Here is a 21,567-nt window from a genome sequence, read left to right on the forward strand (position 1 = left end):
GGCTGCATGGCTGCAGTTTTTAATTTTCACCTTGGAGTACTGGGCTGAGCCTAGTGATGTCCAGAAAAACACCAGACACTTGGCTTATGGGGGGGCTGGGGAGTCAGGAAGGCATTATCCTAACCACCTACACTTGGGGATCAGGAAACAGCTATAGCCAGTTAGTTGGAGAACTCACTCTACTGTTCACACTGCATCCACACCAGCACAATAATGCTGCTGCTGCAGCCATCTCTGGCTCCATTCAACTCCGTTTCGGATTTAAATGACACATAAATGCATCTGATGGGCATTTTATAAAATCATATCAGGAACCCCAGCTGCAAGAAAGTCTGAAGCCATGTGGTTTTTAAGCTCGTCTTAGGAAGTTGGAATAGAGGCTGAGCAAAGCTCATCTATCTTACTACCTTTGTGAGTAAAGAGGTCTAACTCATTTCAAGGCCTCATAAAATATCCCTGCTCTCCAGCAGTAAACGTCTAGTGACTAGAACACTACCACGTGCTACAGTGTACCCCTTGTCCTTGGACACCGCTGGATGGCACCACCAGTGCTGTATATGGCTCTCTTCTTCATGTGATGCATACTTTCTTTAGATGTAGTAATATCTTGATTAAGAGGACAAGCTGTTCTTGCTTCCCAAGGTCCTAGGCAGCCTTCCCTCTTCTCCATTACATGTCGATGTAAGAGCCCTGTGTCTCTCTAATCAATAAGTGCCTCATGGTGTGTGGTTTGCCAGAGAACATAGGTGCAGTGCTCCCCGCCAGAGGAAGAGCGATCCAAAGACACAGGACAGGAAATTCCTTTCTGACATCATGCACAGTCACCCGAGGCCCTGGTGCTCTGGGCTCCCCAGCAATGTGCATCGGCAGTGCTGTGGCCCATGAGCAGTCTAAAACCTTGAGTGGTTATTATACGTTACCAATGTCTCCATGGGCCCTGAGAACTAATGCCCAAGGGTTTTGTAGACTTCACCCTCCAATGTCCCGCCTAGCTAAGGAGCAGGCAGCTTGAGGCAATACCACATGGTGAGGAAGCAGAGCTTGGGTTCTGGAGCCAAGAATGCCTGGGTTTGATTCCTGCCTCCAAAACTGTAACCTTGGGCAAGTATTTTAACCTTTCTGTGCCTCTCTGTCTTTGGTCTAAAATGAGGAGAGTGATAGTTACCGTAGAGGGGTGTGAGGGCTTTTACCTATGTCATTAAGTTCATAACAGCCCTGTGAGGTAGGTCTTCTTGCCCCCCATTTTACAGAAAGGGAAGGGGGGGGGCTCAGAAAGTTGGAACATTTTGACCAGGAGTCACACATCTGATAATTGTCGGAACCAGAATTTGAACTTGATTCCAACATCTGGGTTATTTCTACTCTCACTCATTGTTACTGGAAAATTAGTAAAGTTAAAACAAACACCACTGGGAAGTGAGTGCTTTCCCGATTTCGGTTGTCTTCACCACTGGGGAGTGCTCAGTTCATGCCACTAGCAGCCACTTCCCAGGGTCTCCTTCTTTATCTCTGGCTGCCCACCTGAGATCTGCAGGATGTCAGGCCAGCTTCTCTCTGCTCTCCACTCTGGCGATTCTCAACTCTGACTGATGTTAGACCTTTGAGACAAAACAAAACACAATGTTCATGCCCCTATTCTAGTCCAATATAATCAGAAACTCAGGGATGGTGCCTGGGCTCACTGTTGTTTTTTTTAAAGCTCCCAAGTGCTTCTCATGTGCAGCCAGGATGAGACCCACCCCTCTACACCTCATTTAGTGATCTCATCCATGCCTGGCCTCAGTTACTACTATAAAAAGTATCCGGTTCAGGGGCACCTGGGTGGCCCAGTCAGTTAAGCATCTGACTCTTGATTTCAGCTCAGGTCATGATCCCATGTTCGTGAGTTTGAGTCCTTCATCAGGCTCTGCGCTGACAGTGTGGAGTCTGCTTAGGAGTCTCTCTTTCTCTCTCCCTCCCCCTCTCCCTCTCTCTCCCTCTCCCTCTCTCTCTCTCTCTCTGCCTTGCTCACGCTCTCTCTCTTTCAAAATAAATAAACTTAAAAAAAAAAAAAGTTCCTGGCATACCCTAGATCTTTCTCCCAAGTTGTAGACTTTTACATACCTACTAGACATCTTTTCTGTGGCCCAGAGGCACCTGGTTAGAACCAAACCTGTTGCCTTCTTGGACTCACTCCTCTTATAGCCCTTCGCATTGTGGGGTATGGCACTAGAATTTAGGACATTGCCCAAGCCAGAAACATGGCTGGCATCCTAGACCTCTTCCTTCCCTTTACATACCTGCATCTTTCCAACCATTCTTCCTGCCAAATGTGCTGTCTTCTCTCACCTCCCCACCTAAGCAATCAGGTCTCCCTGCCTCTAGTCTCCAGACCACCTGCAATATCCCCTCTTCCTTTAAGTTACAACCTGAACTTCTTTCAAGGCATAGAGTCCTTTGTGATGTGCCCCGGCGATCTCTCCACTGTCTGCCCCAACCTTCCTCATTATACCTTGCACTCACTTCCAGATATTTGCAGTTTCTGGAAAGTATCTGAGTCTCTGGCTTCCTTGCCTGTGCATGCACAGCTCCCAGGGGAGATGACTTTAATATCCAACCTTCACTGATCGAATCCAAGTCGGTCATCTCAGAGCGGTTGCAGTGGCCCCTTCTCTGGGAGAGCCTCGACTACTTGTTGGTCACTCACCCAGAGCCACCTGTGCTTTTATCCTGCCCCCCCCCCCCACTAGTCTCTGATAACTATCATTTCACCATCATTCCTACACACCTATGAGCTCCTTGAAGCACAGCCTGTATCTTGTTTCTCTTTATTCTCCACACATAAAAATACTTGTGTGTGGAACAGTGGTAAATCCAGAATTTCTATATAGGAAGAACTTAGGGGTACCAGTCTGATTGAAAGAAGGACACCTGGGTGGCTCAGTCGGTTGAGCGTCTTGACTTCGGATCAGGTCATGATCTCATGGTTCATGAGTTCGAGCCCTGCATCGGGCTCTGTGCTGACAGCTGAGAGCCTGGAACCTGCTTCTGATTCTGTGTCTCCCTCTCTTTCTGCCCCTCCCGTTTCTCTCTCTCTCTCTCTGTCTCTCAAAGAATAAATAAACATTAAAAAAAAAATTATAAAAAAGAAAGAAGGGTCTATGGGATTTACCCTGAAACTGTATTTTCAATCAACATTTAATGTTGTTTTTATTTAGTATTTTAAGTTTCAGGTCTTAAAAGATAGTAAAGAGTTCTAAAAATTATTTCATTCATATTTCACACAAGATTGAGAAAAGCATCATTTTTGCATATTTAAGAATATTGTTTTAATCCGGGGTGGCTTGGGTGGTGGTAAATAGAGATACAGGGACTACTAAAGTTCCCCCCCTCCACCAGGCTCTTAGGAAAGAAGAGAGGGAAAGGGATGTAGGGAAGAACAGGCTGAAGGATGGATGGACCATAAACTTTTTGAATTATGGCAGTTATTTGTGTTTTTTAGTTGGCAACAACATGCTGGTAGCAGATGTTCTAGCGTTAGACACACTCACGTGCCTTCTGACCATCGTGTTGATGTTTCCTTTCCAGTGACTATAGTCTGTTTTCACAAGCTGAGTAAATTATCAACATCATCTTTAAAAAAAAAAAAAAAAGTAACTTGTTTTTCTCTTCTAAATCGTAGTATCACCTACTAGATTAGGTTTTATTGACCGTGTACAAAAGTGTTATGAGTAATTACAATGATTAATAATTCAGGACAGCTTTGTTGACGGTCCCCATGCTCCTGTTCTCTCTCTGTTAGTAACCTTGTTTCTGGAGTTTTGGAAGCGGCGCCAGGCAGAACTGGAGTACGAATGGGACACTGTTGAGTTACAGCAGGAGGAGCAAGCCCGACCAGAATATGAGGCCCGGTGCACTCACGTGGTGATCAACGAGATCACTCAGGTAAAGTGGACGTTAGGTCGATGCACTCTAGCCTGTTTATTACAGCAGTTCTCAGCTTTGGTGGCATATTGTAATCACCTGGGTACCTTAAAAAATACCGATGCCCGGAACCCATCACTGCGTGCCCTGATGGTACTTGGTGGCCTGGGGTGTGTTCCAGGCACAGGGATTTTTTTAAAGCTTCCCTGGTGATTCTAATGTGCAGCCAAGCCAAAGAAGTATCGCTTAGAACAGTGGACATGGGAGATAAATGTGACCCTTCTTTGTTGTTACCTTTCCCGTGGCCATAGTCTGTTTCCACAAGTTGAGTAAATTATCAACATCCTCTTTAAAAAAAAAAAAAGTAACTTGTTTTTCTCTTTTAAATCGTAGTATCACCTACTAGATTAGGTTTTATTGACCTAATCTAAAGTAAAAGTGGGGGGAAAAAATTAGACCCTGACTTAAAATGTAGAAGAAAAGATGCATTGGTTTGTGTCCTTTCATTCCGGTAAAAAATGCAGAAAAGAAAAATCAGACTCCATGAGCTCGTTGTATAGGGAAGGATGCATTGGATTTTTTGGTTGATTCTCAGTTTTTCACATGCACCTTCATTATTACAGCCCCTTTTTCATCCTAGACCAGCCACCCTTTGTGCTGCACTAAAGCCTCAGCCACTGCTCCACCTTCTGGTTGGGACGCACGCGAGACTGTGCGGCTGTCATCCTCAAGTTGTAGAAAGACTAGAGGAAGAAGGGAAACAGTTGTTGAAGTCCAACTATGTTTAGGCCTGTGCTAGGCATTTTATATAATTGGAAAGGTAAATTCCTTCTGCTACTGCAAAAATAAAAATAAAACAAAGCTATACCTCTCAGTAGAAACATTCCAAAGCCAGTGAAAGATAATTTTTGAGTCATCTGCATTAGTGCTCTTTTCCATCAACACAGAAAATTTAGAGCTGATTGTTCTTGCAGTCATCAGCATAAGGACAGTCAGTTCTGAGTACGAATAATTCTTGGAAAGAAAATGCTTTTAACAAGAGCATCTGAAAATGTCCCCAAGTATAGATTTTATAAATTGAATCAGAGATTTACAGAAGGCCGACACTAAAAGGGACTGGAGGGAGCAGTTCAACCTCCTCATTTTATAAATGGAAAAAAAATGAGTTTCAGTTATCAACAGAAGGTGACGTTTGTCTTTTACAACGTAACAAGCTTCCAGCGATTCCCATTTTGTATAGTTCTCACTGTTTACTATGGAAGAGGATGGGGTCAAACCATGTGCTGTTGAAGGACAGCACATTCAGAAATGAAGGCAGAAACTTACATAAAATTAGATGTTGAAAACACCTTTTAAATACTAGGGTAGAAAAAGCTTATAATATTGGCAACAGAAAAGGTGCTGAAGAAAGACAATTTGGTAATTTAAAATTGCCAACGAATAAGTTAAATTTCCGTTGAAACATAGCTTGCTAAAAAATTAAAGATGAAGGTTCATTTTTCTTTATCTTTTTTCCTCATTTTACTTTCATTGCTAATGCATACTCAATTAGGCTGTAGTGTGGTAATGAAGTCTTAGGAATGAGACTGCAAATCTAAACAGCAACTTACTAGCTGAATGATCTTCGACAAATTATTTAACTTCTCTGTGCCATAGCTTCCTCTATAAAACGGGATTGATAGAGTTGCTTCCTCACACGGTTGTGGTTAGGATTAATTGAGTTAATGTGCAGAACCTACTTAGAATAGTACCTGGCCTAGAGTAAATGTAAGTATTTGTGGCTACTATTATACTATAGCTACTCTTACAATCCAGATAAATCTTGAGAAGTACTGATCTCCAGTCTTAAAAATTAAATATATTCTTATGAGTTATGGAAACTCTTAAAATTCATAGCTATGCCAAATCAATATATAAAGCTCAACCAAGAAACACATAGTAGGTACCTAGTATTTGCAGACACCGTGGAACTCACTGTCCTGTGTGGGCTCTGTGCCGTCATTGCCACCATTTCTAGAATCTGAGACAAGCTCAGGAATGTAGTTTACAGCTTAGCGTTGTCAGATAGACTCCTGAGCTGAGATCACAGCAGACAAACGGTTCATTGTTCATGCTCACATTTTCAAAAACCATTAAAATGAGCATGTACTTGTTATGTGCATGTTTAAAATCAACAACAACAAAATGCAGTTATGAGTAAGGAGGCTGTTTGAAAACTAATTTTTAAAAAAATTAAGCTTAGGATTTAGAGACCATTCAGGACAAAAATCATTTCACCAGAGTATACCTTTGATTGACTAAACTTTTTTTTTTTTTTTTTTTTTTTTTTTTTTAGGAAGAAGAGCGTGTGCCCTTCACTACCTGGGGAAAATGTATCCGTATAACCCTCTGTGCAAGTGCTGTCTTATTCTGGGTAAATCAGTCACAGACTTTTTAATATCTAATTTTAAATATCCTGGAAACTGAAGGTGCACTAGAAACTGGTAGTCTGATAGAAGTGTTTCCAGAGAACCACTCAGCCACCATGTGGAACAACTCTCAATATCTATCTGCTCACAGTGGTTCTTTCAGTTCCTTCCATCTCATCTTTTAGATCAGATCAATGGTTCTGGATTTTCCATTTTCTGGTGAAGAGACCAAATGGGAGGCATTAAGAATTCTAAAATTTTCCAACGGTAATAGCTAAAATAAAATGTCTAGGAATAGCCTTAAAAGGATAATAGGAATTATCAGAAAAAACGTAAAAACTACTGAGAGATACAAAAGAAGACTTAAACAAATTATTGTAGATAAAAAGATAATATACCTAGATTATCAGGACTTTTGAAATTAATTTGGGGTTTATCATTAATAAAGTCATATTAGTAATATAATAATTAGTAATATATCAAGAATTTTATTGGCTCAAAAATAGCCAAATTAGAAAATAGGACATGAAGCCCAGATATGGGACCTCCTATCATTAACAATACACAAGAAGGAAGGCATTATAAATCAGTGGGATAAGTAAAGATTATTTAATAAATGGTGACGGAACACTTGTTAGCTACTTGGGAAAGATGGAAACCATACTATTAACATATATTGTAATTCCAGAAACAATCAAAAGGTAACAACATAAACTAGAAATAAATATTGGTGAATATGTAATCTCTAGATATAAAAAGACTTTCTAAACATAACAGCAATGGAAGAAGTTTCAGAGGAAAATATTTAAAGATTTCCACACATCCGGGCACCTTGGTGGCTCAGTCAGTTAAGCGTCCTATTTTGGCTCAGGTCATGATCTCATGGTCCATGAGTTTGAGCCCCATATCAGGCACTGTGCTGACAGCCTGCTTCTGATTCTCTCCCTCTCTCTCTGCCTCTCTCCCACTTGCACTTGCTCTCTCTCTCAAAAAAATAAATAAATAAACATTAAAAAAAAAAAAAAACCTTTAAAGATTTCCACACATCAGAAATGTTCTAAGCTTAAAACAACAGAAGAAATTTTTGTTAACCAATAGGGCAAAGGTTTACTACATTCAATACATAAGAAGTCCAGATCACTTGTAAGATAACACCAAAGATCTCAAGAGCTAAGGAGGCAGAGAACATGAATACCCTTTCACAAAAGAAAAAACACCATGGCAACTGTCAAGCCTCAATCCTAATTAAATCAGTGCACACTAAAATGAGATACAGTGTTTCACCTATCAAGTGATAAGGCTCAGTGTTTGTGAGGATGAAGTGCAGTCATCAGCTGCTCTCATACCTAAGCTATGAAAATTTTAAGCTGCTTCTGGCCTTCTTAGCCATATGACAGTAAGTATCAAGAGTCAAAAATATTCATGTGCTTTAATCCACAATTCAGCATGTAAAAATTTTTAATCAGGAACTCTTTCAAAATGGTAAAAGTTAGTAAAGATTAATTACATACAGATTTATTACTATATATATATATATTTATTTATGTACATTATTATCCAGTAAAATCCTGGACTGCGAGTAACTTGTTCTGCAAGTGTTCCACAAGATGAGCATACATTTCTAACTTTAACTTGATAAACGAAGGATGTTTTGCATTATGAGTAGAACGTGATGCCAAACATCACATGATCACAACTGAGCCAATGGTTCTTGAAATTCGCTTGGATATGCAAGTGCTTTGAATTACAGGCACGTTTCTGGAACAAACTATGCTCTCAGACCAAGGTTTTACTGTGTATATATATAAAATCTGAGCCAAAATACTTCTAATCCTTCATACAGTAGAATATAGTGCGGCCATAAGAAAGTATGTCCATGAAAATATTTGACAACATGTGAAAATGTTATGGTTATGATAGGTTTAAGGAAAATACATAAAATATTTTTTAATATGCAAACAATGCATAGTTCTGAAGGAATTATGCCTGTATATAGTTAGTAGATACATTTTTTGTTTCTTTTTTTCCTTTATTTAAAAAAAAATTTTAATGTTTATTTATTTTGAGATAGAATGCGTGTGTGGGAGGGGCAGAGAGAGAAGGAGAGAGAGAATCCCAAGCAGATTCCACACTGTCAGCACAGAGCCCAATGTGAGGCTCGAACTCACAAAACTGTGAGATCATGACCTAGGCCAACCAAGATCAAGAGTCCGGTGCTTAACCAACTGAGCCACCCAGGTGCCCCTATAGTTAGGAGTCTTTCAATTATAGGTGACAGAAAATCAATCTCCAGTTGGTATAAACAACAATAATGACAACAAAATGAACCAATAAATGGTTCCTGTAACTAAAAATCTCGGGTCTGAGGTATGACTTCCATTAAGGATAGATACTGCAGCCCAGATGACATCAAGGGCTGTGTTTTGTTCTGTCATCATTCTCTGTTCACTGGTCTCCTGGCTTGGTGGGTGTAGGCACTACCTTATAGTCTCAAAATGGCTGCAAGATTCCAGATCTCACATCCCATTCAAAACAAGAGAGGTCTCTGTTAGCAGCTTCCTTTATTGACAAGCAAGCTTCTCTTTCCCTTGGACACTAGCAGATCTCTCCTCACATCTCACTGAATTTTATTAAGATATTTCTCAATCGTTGAATCACTTGCTGAGGCCAATAGGATGAGACACCTATTTGCCTCAAACCAATCAGGATCTACCTGTAAACCCTAGGGGAGGAGGGGGTCAATCTAGCCCAAGCCATAGGACTGAAAATGGAGGAGAGATTATTCTCTCAAAGCACAATCTGGGTCTGCTTGTAAGTCTGGGAACAGATTCAGGGCAGCAAACACAACCAGTGTCCAGTATAGAGTAATTTCAAATATTCCCTAATAAGCATATATTGAAGTTATAGCCGGAAAGATTCGTAAGGAACTTAAGAATGAAGATTCATAAGGACTTCCTTCTATGAAGAAGTACTGAACCTGTCAAGTACCCTGAAGAAGTATGAAAACATACCAAGTTTACAAAAGCTCTGAAAAGAATGAGAATTCATTTCATAAACCATGTAGGAAGCAGTGCCACGTAGAGTTTAGTGTGACTCCAGAATCTTGGAGTAACTCAGTTCTTTTCACTTATTAGTTGCTTAATTTGGGTCAAAGTCTTATTCTCTGTGTCTCTTTTTCTTTGTAAAAGATACAATACTACTTACCTCACAGGGCTGTTGAGGATTTTAAAAATATGTGCTGAGTTGAAGAGTAAAATTAAAAATCTCAGCCATTATAATTAATAATTTAAAAATTATTATGGAGATCTTTTAATTTTTTTTAATTAATTTATTTTTTTTTTTGAGAGAGAGAGAGGAAGAGAATCCCAAGCAGGCTCCGCACTGTCCGCACAGACCCCAATGCAGGGCTTAAACCCACAAACCGTGACATCATGACCTGTGCCAAAGTCAGGAGTCAGACACTTAACCGACTGAGCCACCCAGGCACCCCTATGGAGATATATATTTTTTAAATATGTACCATTTAGGGGCGCCTGAGTGGTTCCGTTGGTTGAGCAGCCAATGATAATTTCAACTCAGGTCATGATCCAGGGTCATGGGATGGAGCCCCATGTCGGGCTCCGTGCTCAGAATGGAACCTGCTTGGCATTCTCTCTCTCTCTCTCTCTCTCTCTCTCTCTCTCTCTCTCTCTCTCTCTCTCTCTCTCTCTCTCTCAAAAAATAAAATAAAGTAAAATATATACACTTTAAATGTCCCGCATTTGTTGTTCTCAGAGAGGAAGACTGTATATACCTTCTCTAATACATTTTCTTCAGCCTTGGCGAATTTTCACATATACTCACACACATAAACATGTCATTCCTTTCACAAGCATTAAACCCTAACTGTAAGAAAGGAGATAATGAGCAAAATTATTGGAGGAAATATAATGCCTTCTGTACAAACTTTAAAAGTAAGAAAAACATCTTGTTAACACTTCAGCCTCCATAACCACAGCTCACATGTATATAGTACTTTTCGTTTGCGTGGGCTTCGTGTTCTAAGTGTTTTTACCTGGAGTAATTCATTAAATCCGCACAACAGTCCTGTAAGTTAGTTCCCATTAGGATCCTTCATTACGTGGGCAAAGAATTTGAAGCCCCAAAGGTTAAGTGATTTGCACAAGGTCCCACAACTAGAGGCATATCTGGGATTTGAATGCAGGAACCCGGTTCCAGGACCCTGCCTGTTAATCACTCCCTTTACTGCTCTCCACAGGTGAAAACCAGCCTCTCTGTGTTGCTGTAAACAACAGGGCAGGTTTTACTTGGCCCTGAAATTCACATTTTTTGTAGCTTTTGTCTCTGGTAACAGTCTTCACAAGCAGTCAGACACATCGAGTACATGCTTTGGAGTAAGTCCAAGAAAGTAGCTGTAGGGAAAATAGTTTAAACACGGAATCTTTAATGTGCATTACCCAGTGGCCGGAGAAAACGTGCCTAGGGAGGAAGCGACATCCTACCAACCGTGTACAAACCGTGCTTCAGACCCCCTCACTGACACTGGTCTATGCAGTCAAAAACAACAGATGAGTGAAATGAATCTTGTGCAAAAGCAGGTAGGAATAACTGCCAGTTTCAGATCTTAAGATCCAAGGGGAGAAGTGTGTGAAGCTTTCATCAGCAGATACCTGTGGCCATTTCCACGTTTCCTCAGGGCACCTCTGCAGGCTCCCCATCCTGTTCAGAATCTCACCTCCTGCAGGTGACCAAGACAACAGGTAGCACCTGCTGACCCTTGAACCAGGTGATCTGTTCTCTGCTGGAAGGAAACCTATCCCCTTCATGGATTATAACTGAGCAAAAACTTGAATGCATATCCTAAAGAATATCACTTCAGGATATCCCATCACCCATCACTTCACACGTGCACCTTGTCCATTTGAGCATGGGGTTAATTTTTAAGTGTAAAAACACTATTAGTGAAGTAATAGTGCTGTGTAATTAGTGAAGTGCTGTCTTTATTGTGCTTCCAGATCCTATTGATCATCGCCTCAGTTATTGGGATCATTGTCTACAGGCTCTCAGTGTTCATTGTATTTTCTGCAAAACTTCCCAAGAACTTTAATGGGACAGATCCAATCCAGAAGTACCTGACTCCACAGACGGCCACGTCTATCACTGCTTCCTTCATCAGCTTTATCATCATCATGATTTTGAACACCATATATGAAAAAGTAGCAATCATGATTACTAATTTTGGTAAGGTCCTATTATAGCTTAGGTCATTTCTAAGACATTTTTGGAACCTGGTGAGAAATAGAGACTGTCTCTTTTAGGCATTTCAATTTCCATATGTTACAAATTTTAGAAAATTTCAAGTGTAAACATATTTTATCTAACCTGTGTGGGAAATGAATTATCTACAGCTTTGCATTAGTAAAAGGGACAAAGCAAAGACAATCATTATAATGTCCAAGCTCTGTGTAAACAGATCAGTGCTGAATAATATTTTCAATTACATTAGATCACGTACCCTATTGTTGAAAGTAAATAGTCTCTTTATTACAAATAAGTGGAATAGGGTCATGGTTCCAGTGGCAAATATGCTCCTTTTTTGCTGAGAGGACAAGTAATCACAGTGTTGTGTGGCTTCCCCCCATGCTGTTCATATTAATATAGCTCTGTTCTCATCAGCTCCAGCTTTTGTAATAAATGTTTCTCTCTCTCTCTGGCTTGTATCCCAGGCAGCTGCTTCCTGGCCAGAGTTAAGCGCTCCCCACATGCTGCATATGCCTGGGTCATTCTCCGAATGGTCTGCTCAGTGGTCATCTTCTGAAAATGATCAGACTGATTTAAATTCTCAACTAGGAGGATGACCTGCTTCCTCTTCCCCAAATTCTCGTAACAAGTTCCCCCTTGTTTTGTTTGTTGTTTCAACAGTCCTACCTTATTGCAATTCAGGAAGACAAGAATATCATTTAGCAGGCTGTTCAAAAATAATTTTTTGTCCACTCAGACCTGAGAGAGAACAGCCTTTGCCCATTTGAAAACATTGGGCTTGTAAATTTTAAGGAACCCTTGAAGATTTTTGCCATGTGGGATATTGCATTCTTGGGGGAGGGGGCGGACTCTTGTAACAATGTGTGAACTTAACACAGCAGCTATATTAAGGAATTTAGAACAGCTTAAATGAAAACAGTGTGAATTGTATTTTTTTAACATGTTAACTCATGTATCAGTGTCTTCCATTAGGGTCTCAAAGCTGTTCACAATTCTAAAATCTTGCCTTTATTTAACTACAGAACTCCCAAGGACCCAGACTGATTATGAGAACAGCCTGACCATGAAGATGTTCTTATTCCAGTTTGTCAACTACTATTCTTCATGTTTCTACATCGCATTCTTTAAGGGCAAATTTGTAGGTTATCCAGGAGACCCAGTCTATTGGCTGGGAAAATACAGAAATGAAGAGGTATGAGTATAGAACTGCAATCTCTTGACCATTTAAGCTGCTTTGTGTTTTCTCCCAGTTGCCCAGTGAAGAGTTTCTTCACCGTATGTTCTTCAGATTCTTTTTGCCTCAGCAGAATAAATATCAGAAAAAAATAAAATTAATCCTTCTTGATTTCACGTTAGACCCATCTAAAATTTAAATGAGATTTTCTTTTTAATATTCCAGTGTGACCCAGGTGGCTGTCTCCTTGAACTGACGACACAGCTGACAATAATCATGGGAGGAAAAGCAATCTGGAATAACATACAAGAGGTGTTACTTCCGTGAGTATTAAGTCGTATAATCTTGGGGATATGATAGGGGATGGGAGAGCCCACCCATCCAAATCATTTGCCTATGTGTTCACACAGCTGCATGCCTACCTCTAAAATGGAGTAAACTGTGTTTAGTAAAAGTCTCCAGACAAGATGGTCCAACCAACGGTGTGAACGTATCCAGTGTTTAATAATTATGTTTTTAAAAAACCTGCTTCTCTCTGTTTAACTTAAATCTCCATCTGCTACACTTTATGTGTATTAGCCCATTGTTGGTAGCTGACTGATCCCAGTCCATGGAGAGTTGGCCTTTTTTGGGACTGTGAACTATTTCCCTCACTTCTCAGGACTTTCTCCTCCCTTTATAGGATGGTTTAAAAAATCAACAGTTGTGATTTGTTGAGTTCCTAGTGTGTGCCAGCCACTTGTATTGTGCTTTGTAGATCTCTCTCATTTAATGTTTCAAAGAATTCTTATTTTTATCTCCCTTATGCAAATGAAGAGTCTTTGGCTTAAAGAGGTTAAATGATTTATCCACGTTTGCCTTGTCCATAAGAGGCTACTGTGGGATTCAAATCCAAGATCCTAGGACTCCAAATCCATGTGCTTTCAAGAAGAGTGGTTCTCTTGTGGTCCTAAGGCACCAGGATTACATAATGTTTTAAGAGATAATCATCTAAAATGATAACCACAAATGTTTTGACTTACCATTCTTTCCCTAAGAAATGAGAACAACAGATGTTGGTGTAGGTCACACTGTCCTTTTCAATTTTCACTGAAGCCCTATCTTGTATCAAAGCGAATAGTCCAGGGCCATCTCAATTTCTGCACCTTTTCAGGGGGCTTATTATATTCATCTTTTATTGCTAAGATTGCCACCAACTTAATGGTAATAGGACAATGAAAAAAAAACCACAAAACAACACAGATTTAATATCTCACAGTCTAGAAGTCACGAGTCTGACAGTGGTTTCAGTGGGCTAAAGTCAAGGTATTACCAGGGATGTGTTCCTTTCACAGGCTTCTAGGATGGATCTGTTTCTTTGCCTTTTCCAGCTTCTAGGTGTTGTCCATTCCTTGGCTTAGGGCTTCTTTTCTCATCTCAAAGCCAGAAATATTGCGGGTCTCTGACTCTTCTGTAATCTCATCCCCCTCCCTCTCTCTTCCACCTTTATTGGCCCTGGTGATTACATTGGGTCCACCTGCATGATCCAGGAAACTATAAAAGTCTGCTCATTTGCAACCTTAATTCCTCCTTTCCATGTGACTTTAACATATCCATATGTTGTGGGGAGTGGGACGTGGACATCTGGGGGGGGGGTACATTTTTCTGCGTATCACACTTAACCTTTTCAAGATAATTTCTGACTCTGAGTTTCTGTGCTCACAAAACTTTTCATCTCCTTTCTGTGTTGCCTTCCACATCTGTACTTTTTGCTCATGCCAACCCAAAGGCAGAGTGTGGTCCCTCTCCTCAGTGTCCTCTAAAACCACTCACACAAGCAGTCTTTACTGACATTTGGGACACGGAGGCAGAAAAACAACTTTATTTTGAAATAAAAAACCTCCATCTTTTAAAAGTCTTTCACCCCACTATATAACTGGAGTGTGTGTGTGTGTGTGTGTGTGTGTGTGAGAGAGAGAGAGAGAGAGAGAGAATGAAAGAGAGCACACGAGTAGGGGAGGGGCAGAGGGAGAGGGAGAGAGAGAATCCCAAGCAGGCTCCGTGCTGAGCATTGAGCCCGACTCGGGGCTTGATCCCATAACTGTGATGAGATCATGACTGGAGCTGAAGTCAAGAGTCAGCCGCTCAACCAACCGAGCCACCCAGGCGCCCCAGGCTTTGTAGGCTTCAGGCTCTGCTGCCTGTCTTTCCCCCACCACAGACAACTTCCCTCTCTTTCTTTCTCTTCCCTCCCCTAACTTCTCCTCTCTGTTCCCCATTACCAAGTTCCTGTTCTTTCTCTTTGCAGAGCCGTTAACCTCTTTTTTTCTTTTCTTTCTGTATTTGTAGAGCAGGAACCTTTAGGTATCAATGTGTCCTTCTAGATTTCTTCACCAGTCTCATCCTCCGCCTTCTGCATGTGGAGACGTAAATGTAAAGTATCAGGGTCTGTCTCTAAACAGACACCCCCCTTTCCCACCCTAGCTCTCCCTTCTCCCCTCTCCCCCTCATAAAAAAAGGGATTCTGGTCTTAGCTATAAAATTACTATTTTAGAGCCTTACAACTCAGTAAACAACCTTACCTTCACCGAGTTCATATTCAGATTTTTCCAAATGAGTAAAAGTAGGTCATGCACAAATATTGGGTTTATATATGAGAATAAATATATCAAATAGAGGAAAGGCTTAACTCAGATTATTAAAAAGCATTTTTCTGAAGGAAGTAGGCTAATTATTTAACACTAAATTTTGATGACTAATTGGTTGTCAGTGAGCTATTTTCTGATTTCAAAACCATAGTGGCTGGGTGGCAGCGGGGGTTGGGGGGGGGAGTAGATTTCTTAAACTGGTACTAAGAAATTGGTATGAAATGAAACTTATTCACATGAAATATTTAAAAATAAAGGAAGTATTATGTATCCGTGGTCTCTTTATACCTGCACTTCAAGTGAGTCTACTGTCGCACATTATCGCGACCTGAACTTTTCATTTGGATATTTCTACTCCTGGCCTAAAATACTTAAGGGCAGTGTGTTTTGAGTTATCTTTCCCTTGTCTGAAAACTGGGAATGCTAGATGTTAGCACTTGAGAGAGCAACAGGGGCTCTTCTCATCTCTGCCTCTTTGCGTCTGGCTGCCAGCTTCCTTCTTTCTTTCTTCACACAAAGTGAAAGATCTATCAGTTATCCCTGCTACCCACAACTACCCTCACCCCCAAAATACACAGGGATGGAGAGAAAAGCCTTGTTAGTCGGTGACTGTTTTCACACTGTTAAAATATGTCAAAACGAGCACAGTGAAATGAATGTCACCACAAACTTAACCTTCTTCCACCCCCACACCACCTGAGGTCCTTGGCAAGGACCCTTGGAGCAAACAGAGCAGCACATCTGGCACTGTGACCCAGCTTCCTTTTGGGGTCCCGCTAGCACCTAAATCAGTAGCTCGTATTTAGTGGGCGTGCTCTAGTGTGAATGAGTGACTCCCATCCTTCAGATACAGCACATCAGCAAAGTAACAGAGTTGTTTGTTTGTTCAGAGCCCTTTGGCCTTCCCAGCCTCACTTTGTATTTTGATATTTGAGGCATTCCTGGGAATTCTGTTCCGTATTTGACAAAAGGCTGACACAATCCCTGCATTAAGCCATTCACTCTGGAGAAATTTATATGCTAAAATGTTAAGTAAAATAATTAAATATCCAGAATGCCAGTGTCATTGTTCTTTGGCATTTACATGATGGAGGGCTGTAATTTTCATCCTTTATATGTTTTCTGTATTTTCTACAATGGGTATGCACTACTTAAAGCAGGAAAGTGAGCTATTACAAGGGAAACTATCCCTTCTCAAGATCTGATTTGGCTAGAGGATGAACCAAAGATACACTGAGAGAACTCTAAATACAGTTCTCCCTCACTATCCATACTCACTCTTTACATTCAGGAACAGTAAAATAGATTCAGATAGTGAAGGATGCTTATAATCAAAATTAGCAAATGGAAATACTGTAGAATATTCTACACAGAAATTGTGATTATCTGTAGTATGTGGATTAAATATGATAGTAAAGATACAAAGAGAAAATGAGGTGTAAAGTGCTTTATACCATGCTTTACACATAATAAGGACTTACGGAAGGGTAACCTTTTACAATGCTGTTATTGCTAATGTGCATGGTAAATTCCTAAGAAAATTGTGTTGTAAACCCTGCTAGCAGAAGAAAGATCCTACCCTTGTCTAGCATCTGTATTTTTAAAAAGCTCTCTAAGTAATTCTCGTGTGCAGTCAAGATTGAGATCTCTGCACTAGAATCGGTTATAGCCCACTAGAAAACCCAAAAGACCACCAACAGTGATGGATGGATGACAGCCCAAGATTTCCTACTACAGATGAGTGGTTCAACTCAGGAAGACTGAACAAAAGGCTCAGCCTGGAGCTCAGAAAAGAAAGCTAGTCAGAAAGACTTCTAATATGACCTATTACAGGTGGAGGAAGGCAGTATCTTCAGAGAGGGAAGTACCAGCCGAGCCAGTCATGCGAGTGGTTGCCGGGACAGAGGTTCCATCCTCAGTCCAAATTGTAATGGATTTGGGGCCCTGATAGCAAAAGACCTGCTTCTCTGGGGCTTGGAGACGGTTCAGTCAAGAGGCTGAGGCTGGAAGTGTGAGGCAGAGCCAAAAACAAAACAGTAGAAACCAGGAATCTCGTTGGATGTCCTGAAGGGTGATGGATGTGTCATCGTTGATGCCACCTGCCTCACAAGGGTTCTGTCATGTGTAAAACTGCAGGTTCCCAGGCCATGCTTTAGACTTGACTGATGCCAGAGCTTCGGGTTGGGATACAGGAAATAGCACCAGCAACAAGCATTCTGGGCCATTCGAAGTGCTGACGTGAGATCCACTGATCCAAGCATTTTCGTCCCCTAGTCAGAATCCTAAGTAGCTTACGCTGTATTTACAGTCATCCTGGCCTCAGCCAGTTAGCCTGTACTGGACAAAAGAAAATCCCGTGAAGGGGGTTTTGGTGTGTTAGGAAATGTGCTAAATATTTTACCTGTTCTGAATTAGTTAATCCTGACAGAATTTTATCCTGACAGGGTTTTATCACCCATTTTATTTGAACTTGACTGAAGTTAAATAGTAAGCATTGAAGTGTAGATTCACATTCAGGGGTGTCTGAGACCATGTCCCCTCCACTTTCCACAGCCGCCTCCTGTGTCCGTCATGTCATAGAAGAGAAAGAAATGGGAAAAGATTGTGAAGCCAGGGGCACCGTCTGTTGTAGAGAGATCTCCCCTTTGTAAACCTCGGGGAGTGGTCAGTGAAGTTGACACAGACCAGCCAGCAGTGGGAAACCTAATAGCATAATGAGCTATTTGTAACGCATATCTCCGTGGGGGGCAAGGGGAGTGCACACCCACACAGGTGCGTGTGCAACACACACAGTTGTCTTTACAGTAGCGTGAGGCCTTCTTATTTCCTGAATTTGAAATCTGTACAAATATATTGTTTAATCAGCCAAAGCTTGGCCCAGACATTTGTATTTGACGTTCTTTGCTGCTGTTGTGCCTCTTCTGGTGAACTCCATGAGTAGACCACAAGCCAGCTGTTGCCTTAGGGGACAACGGTTCTTCAGGCTACAGGTGCACACCTCATTTCACTGCCAGACTTCAATTTATTTTCAGGAAAAAGAGCCATAGAAAAGGGGGAAACATTTATTTGGAGGCTTTGAGAAAGAAAATAACATATAAGACAAGAGACGACTCTGTGGGGCCAGTGTCTGATAGAGCAGAGTAGGCTGTGTTTTCAGCCAGCTGTGCACTGTGACTTCGGGGAGGCATTTTGCGTCTCTGGTCCTTGATTTGTTCAGCTTAAACTAGGGTCTTGGACCTATTTCATCTAAAATGAAAATACATCACTTTTCTCTCAGAGCCCTTCAATGGCTCCCTGTTTCCCCCAGAGTAGAAAATGCCCAGATCTCCACAGTGGTCTCTTAGGCTCCCCACTCCTCAAAACTTCCAGCCTGGTTTCCTGCTAGGCCTGGACCACACCAGGCTCCATGCTGTCTGTCAGATGTAGGAGGCCTGTTCCTGCCTCTGGGTCCTGTAGTTGCTGTTCTCTCTGCCTCTTCATATTTTTATTCAAATGTCACTCTTGGTGAGAGCCCTTCCCTGCCACCGCCCCACTCCCCTACCACAAATGCCAACACTCCACTCCTTACTCTGCTTCGATCTTCTCCAGGGCACTGTTACCAGCTCGCGTACCATGTCTGTCTTCATTTTATTTTCTCTGGTGACTTCATTCTGGAAAGACCATTGTGGATAATGGTAGGGAAATGGGGGGAAAAAATAAAGTTGATCAAATGAAAGTCTTTTTAAAAACTAACTGCCCATGGGGCACCTGGGTGGCTCAGTCATTTGAGCATCCAACTTCAGCTCAGGTCATGATCTCATGGCTCCAGAGTTCAAGCCCCACATCAGGCCCTGGTGTCAGTTCAGAGCCTGCTTCAGATCCTCTGTCTCCCTCGTGCCCCACTCGTGTACATACATGTGCGCACGCTCTCTCTCTCTCTCAAAAATAAAAACATTTAAAAAATCAACTGTCCACGTGGAAAGGAGCTGGGAGAAAAAAATAATAGCAGTTACGATCTTAAAACTCAGTACAGGGGCGCCTGGGTGGCGCAGTCGGTTAAGCGTCCTACTTCAGCCAGGTCACGATCTCGCGGTCCGGGAGTTCGAGCCCCGCGTCAGGCTCTGGGCCTGGAGCCTGTTTCCGATTCTGTGTCTCCCTCTCTCTCTGCCCCTCCCCCGTTCATGCTCTGTCTGTCTCTGTCCCAAAAATAAATAAACGTTGAAAAAAAAAATTTAAAAAAAAAAACAAAAAAAACTCAGTACATAGTGCTGCTTTTCAAAATACTTTCGGGTAAAGAGGAAGGAACAAAAAGAAATTTAGCATGAAACCGAGAAATTAATTTCTTGGGAGGATTATGTGTTTAGCTTGAGATATCTGCAAAGTAATTGGATAATATTCTAATTGATAGTTTGATCTTTTTGACAGCTGGGTCAAGAACCTGATTGGGCGATGCCGCACAGTTTCCAGAGCAGAAAAGATAGCCCCGCGATGGGAACAAGACTACCACCTGCAGCCCATGGGCAAACTGGGATTGTTTTATGAATATCTTGAAATGAGTAAGTCCTTATTGAAGTTTTAGTTGATATAAAAATTAGATTGGAGTATGTTTTCGATCCCACATAATTACCTGGCATATTGATATGAAGAGAAGCATGTTTTTCTCCACTAGATCAAAGTACACAATCAGGCTTTCAGATAAGGTGACTGTGTGGATCCTTGTCAATCTGTATGTTGTACAAAGCTAAAGATTTATTACGAAGCAGTGGCCTGGAATATTCGTTGAGATACCTCCTCACCATACTCAGAGCACTCTAACCATGTTGTCTGAGAATGAACTCAGAACTATTATTAGAGGTGATTCAGCTTGTGCTGGAATCCACGCAGGCACAGCTGTTGGCCGATACACTTCTGAATGAGTCATTGAAGCAAGCCTGGACAGAGAGCCTGTAGGCACATGCTGTTTCGTGGCAGGCAGGATCACAGGGTTCCCCTCTGACACCTCCCACCTGCCTGTAACAGCATCTCTATTTCTTCTGGCCCACGGTTTCTGCCTGGTTCTTTGACCTCATGGATAATCACTGGCTTGAATTCAGAACCATTTTGCTGGTTTGGGATTAAGAAGTTAGCACAGGTCCCCTCCTTCTTGAATGCTTTGTCCACTTGTGCAGTATTTGCTTGGGCTCTGTTTCTGTTCATTGGACTTGACCCTGAGCTCTTAGGTGCCTTTAAGTGGACACATCTCAAAACAGATTTCCAGAGGAAATACCATCTTTTCTATTATGCATAACACACTTACATCTTATTAGGAGGCTAACGATTTATGTGTTTTATATCTGTGCCCTTTCAGCTAACCGTTGCACTGAACTATAATTTTTTTCAGTTTAGGGGATTAGGAAAGGAGGCAGAACATTTTGGTTGACAGGCTGTGCATTTATGCAGAGGGGTTTGTGTGTTTGCGAAGATACCCCTTTGCAGTTCCTGTTTACAAGTCTGCAGATAGAGGATGGTTTTTATTAAATCACATTCTATATATAAAATAATTGCTTTTAAAAATATACATGAAACATGGAAACACATCTGCTTCTTTCAGTGATTGAAAGGTTCATCTTGTAGCACCTTCAGTCAACAATACTTTGCAGCCTGGAGTTAGATTTAAATTTCATTTTTGCTTTTGTTAGGTTTCGGGACCAGGTTCGTTTAAGGGTGTAACTTCAGTACATAACGTAGAAGCTCTATTTATTTATTTATTCTGTTAATTTTCAAAAGAACTGTAAGAAAATTACCTCTGATTCCAAAATGAGTCATAATTGTAAATATTTCTTATTGGAGCTATTATCAGCATTAATAACAACAACATTCTGGGGCAGGATATCATTTGTTATTTTAGCACCGAAAACATACCTTGAAAAAATAGAGTTATTTTTCTGTAGTTGATTAGTCAAATAAAGAGCATTGTGAGAAAAAGTTATAGGAAAACGTTGTGCTTTGGGGAGAAATTGGTATGACTTTTAGAGTTTCATAGTCTCATTAAAATAGTTACCAACAAAATAATTCGGCTTCATCCCACCCTACAGGAAAGGATAGAATAACGACTATTACAGAGATATTTTTTAGAATTATTAAATTGTTTTCCTATTATCTAAATAATACCTAATGAATTAGAAAAATTAATTTTTGAAAGCAGTCTGTTCCATATTCAATACCAGAGTGAAAC

General features: G+C 41.1%; 1 protein-coding gene across 3 annotated transcripts in view; it reads left to right on the plus strand.

The window, feature by feature from the left end:
- ANO6 (anoctamin 6) overlaps positions 1-21,567 on the plus strand; it is a 196,743-nt gene that overhangs the window by 154,142 nt on the left and 21,034 nt on the right. For all 3 annotated transcript variants that reach the window (XM_030322381.1, XM_030322384.1, XM_030322383.1), the window contains 6 exons: positions 3,782-3,924; positions 6,239-6,316; positions 11,327-11,552; positions 12,596-12,765; positions 12,973-13,070; positions 19,779-19,909. In XM_030322381.1, coding sequence (XP_030178241.1) covers positions 3,782-3,924; positions 6,239-6,316; positions 11,327-11,552; positions 12,596-12,765; positions 12,973-13,070; positions 19,779-19,909 — 846 coding nt within the window. The remainder of the gene's footprint in view (positions 1-3,781; positions 3,925-6,238; positions 6,317-11,326; positions 11,553-12,595; positions 12,766-12,972; positions 13,071-19,778; positions 19,910-21,567) is intronic.

This window comes from Lynx canadensis, chromosome B4 (assembly GCF_007474595.2).
Source record: "Lynx canadensis isolate LIC74 chromosome B4, mLynCan4.pri.v2, whole genome shotgun sequence".
In the NCBI taxonomy this organism is placed as follows: Eukaryota; Metazoa; Chordata; class Mammalia; order Carnivora; family Felidae; genus Lynx; species Lynx canadensis.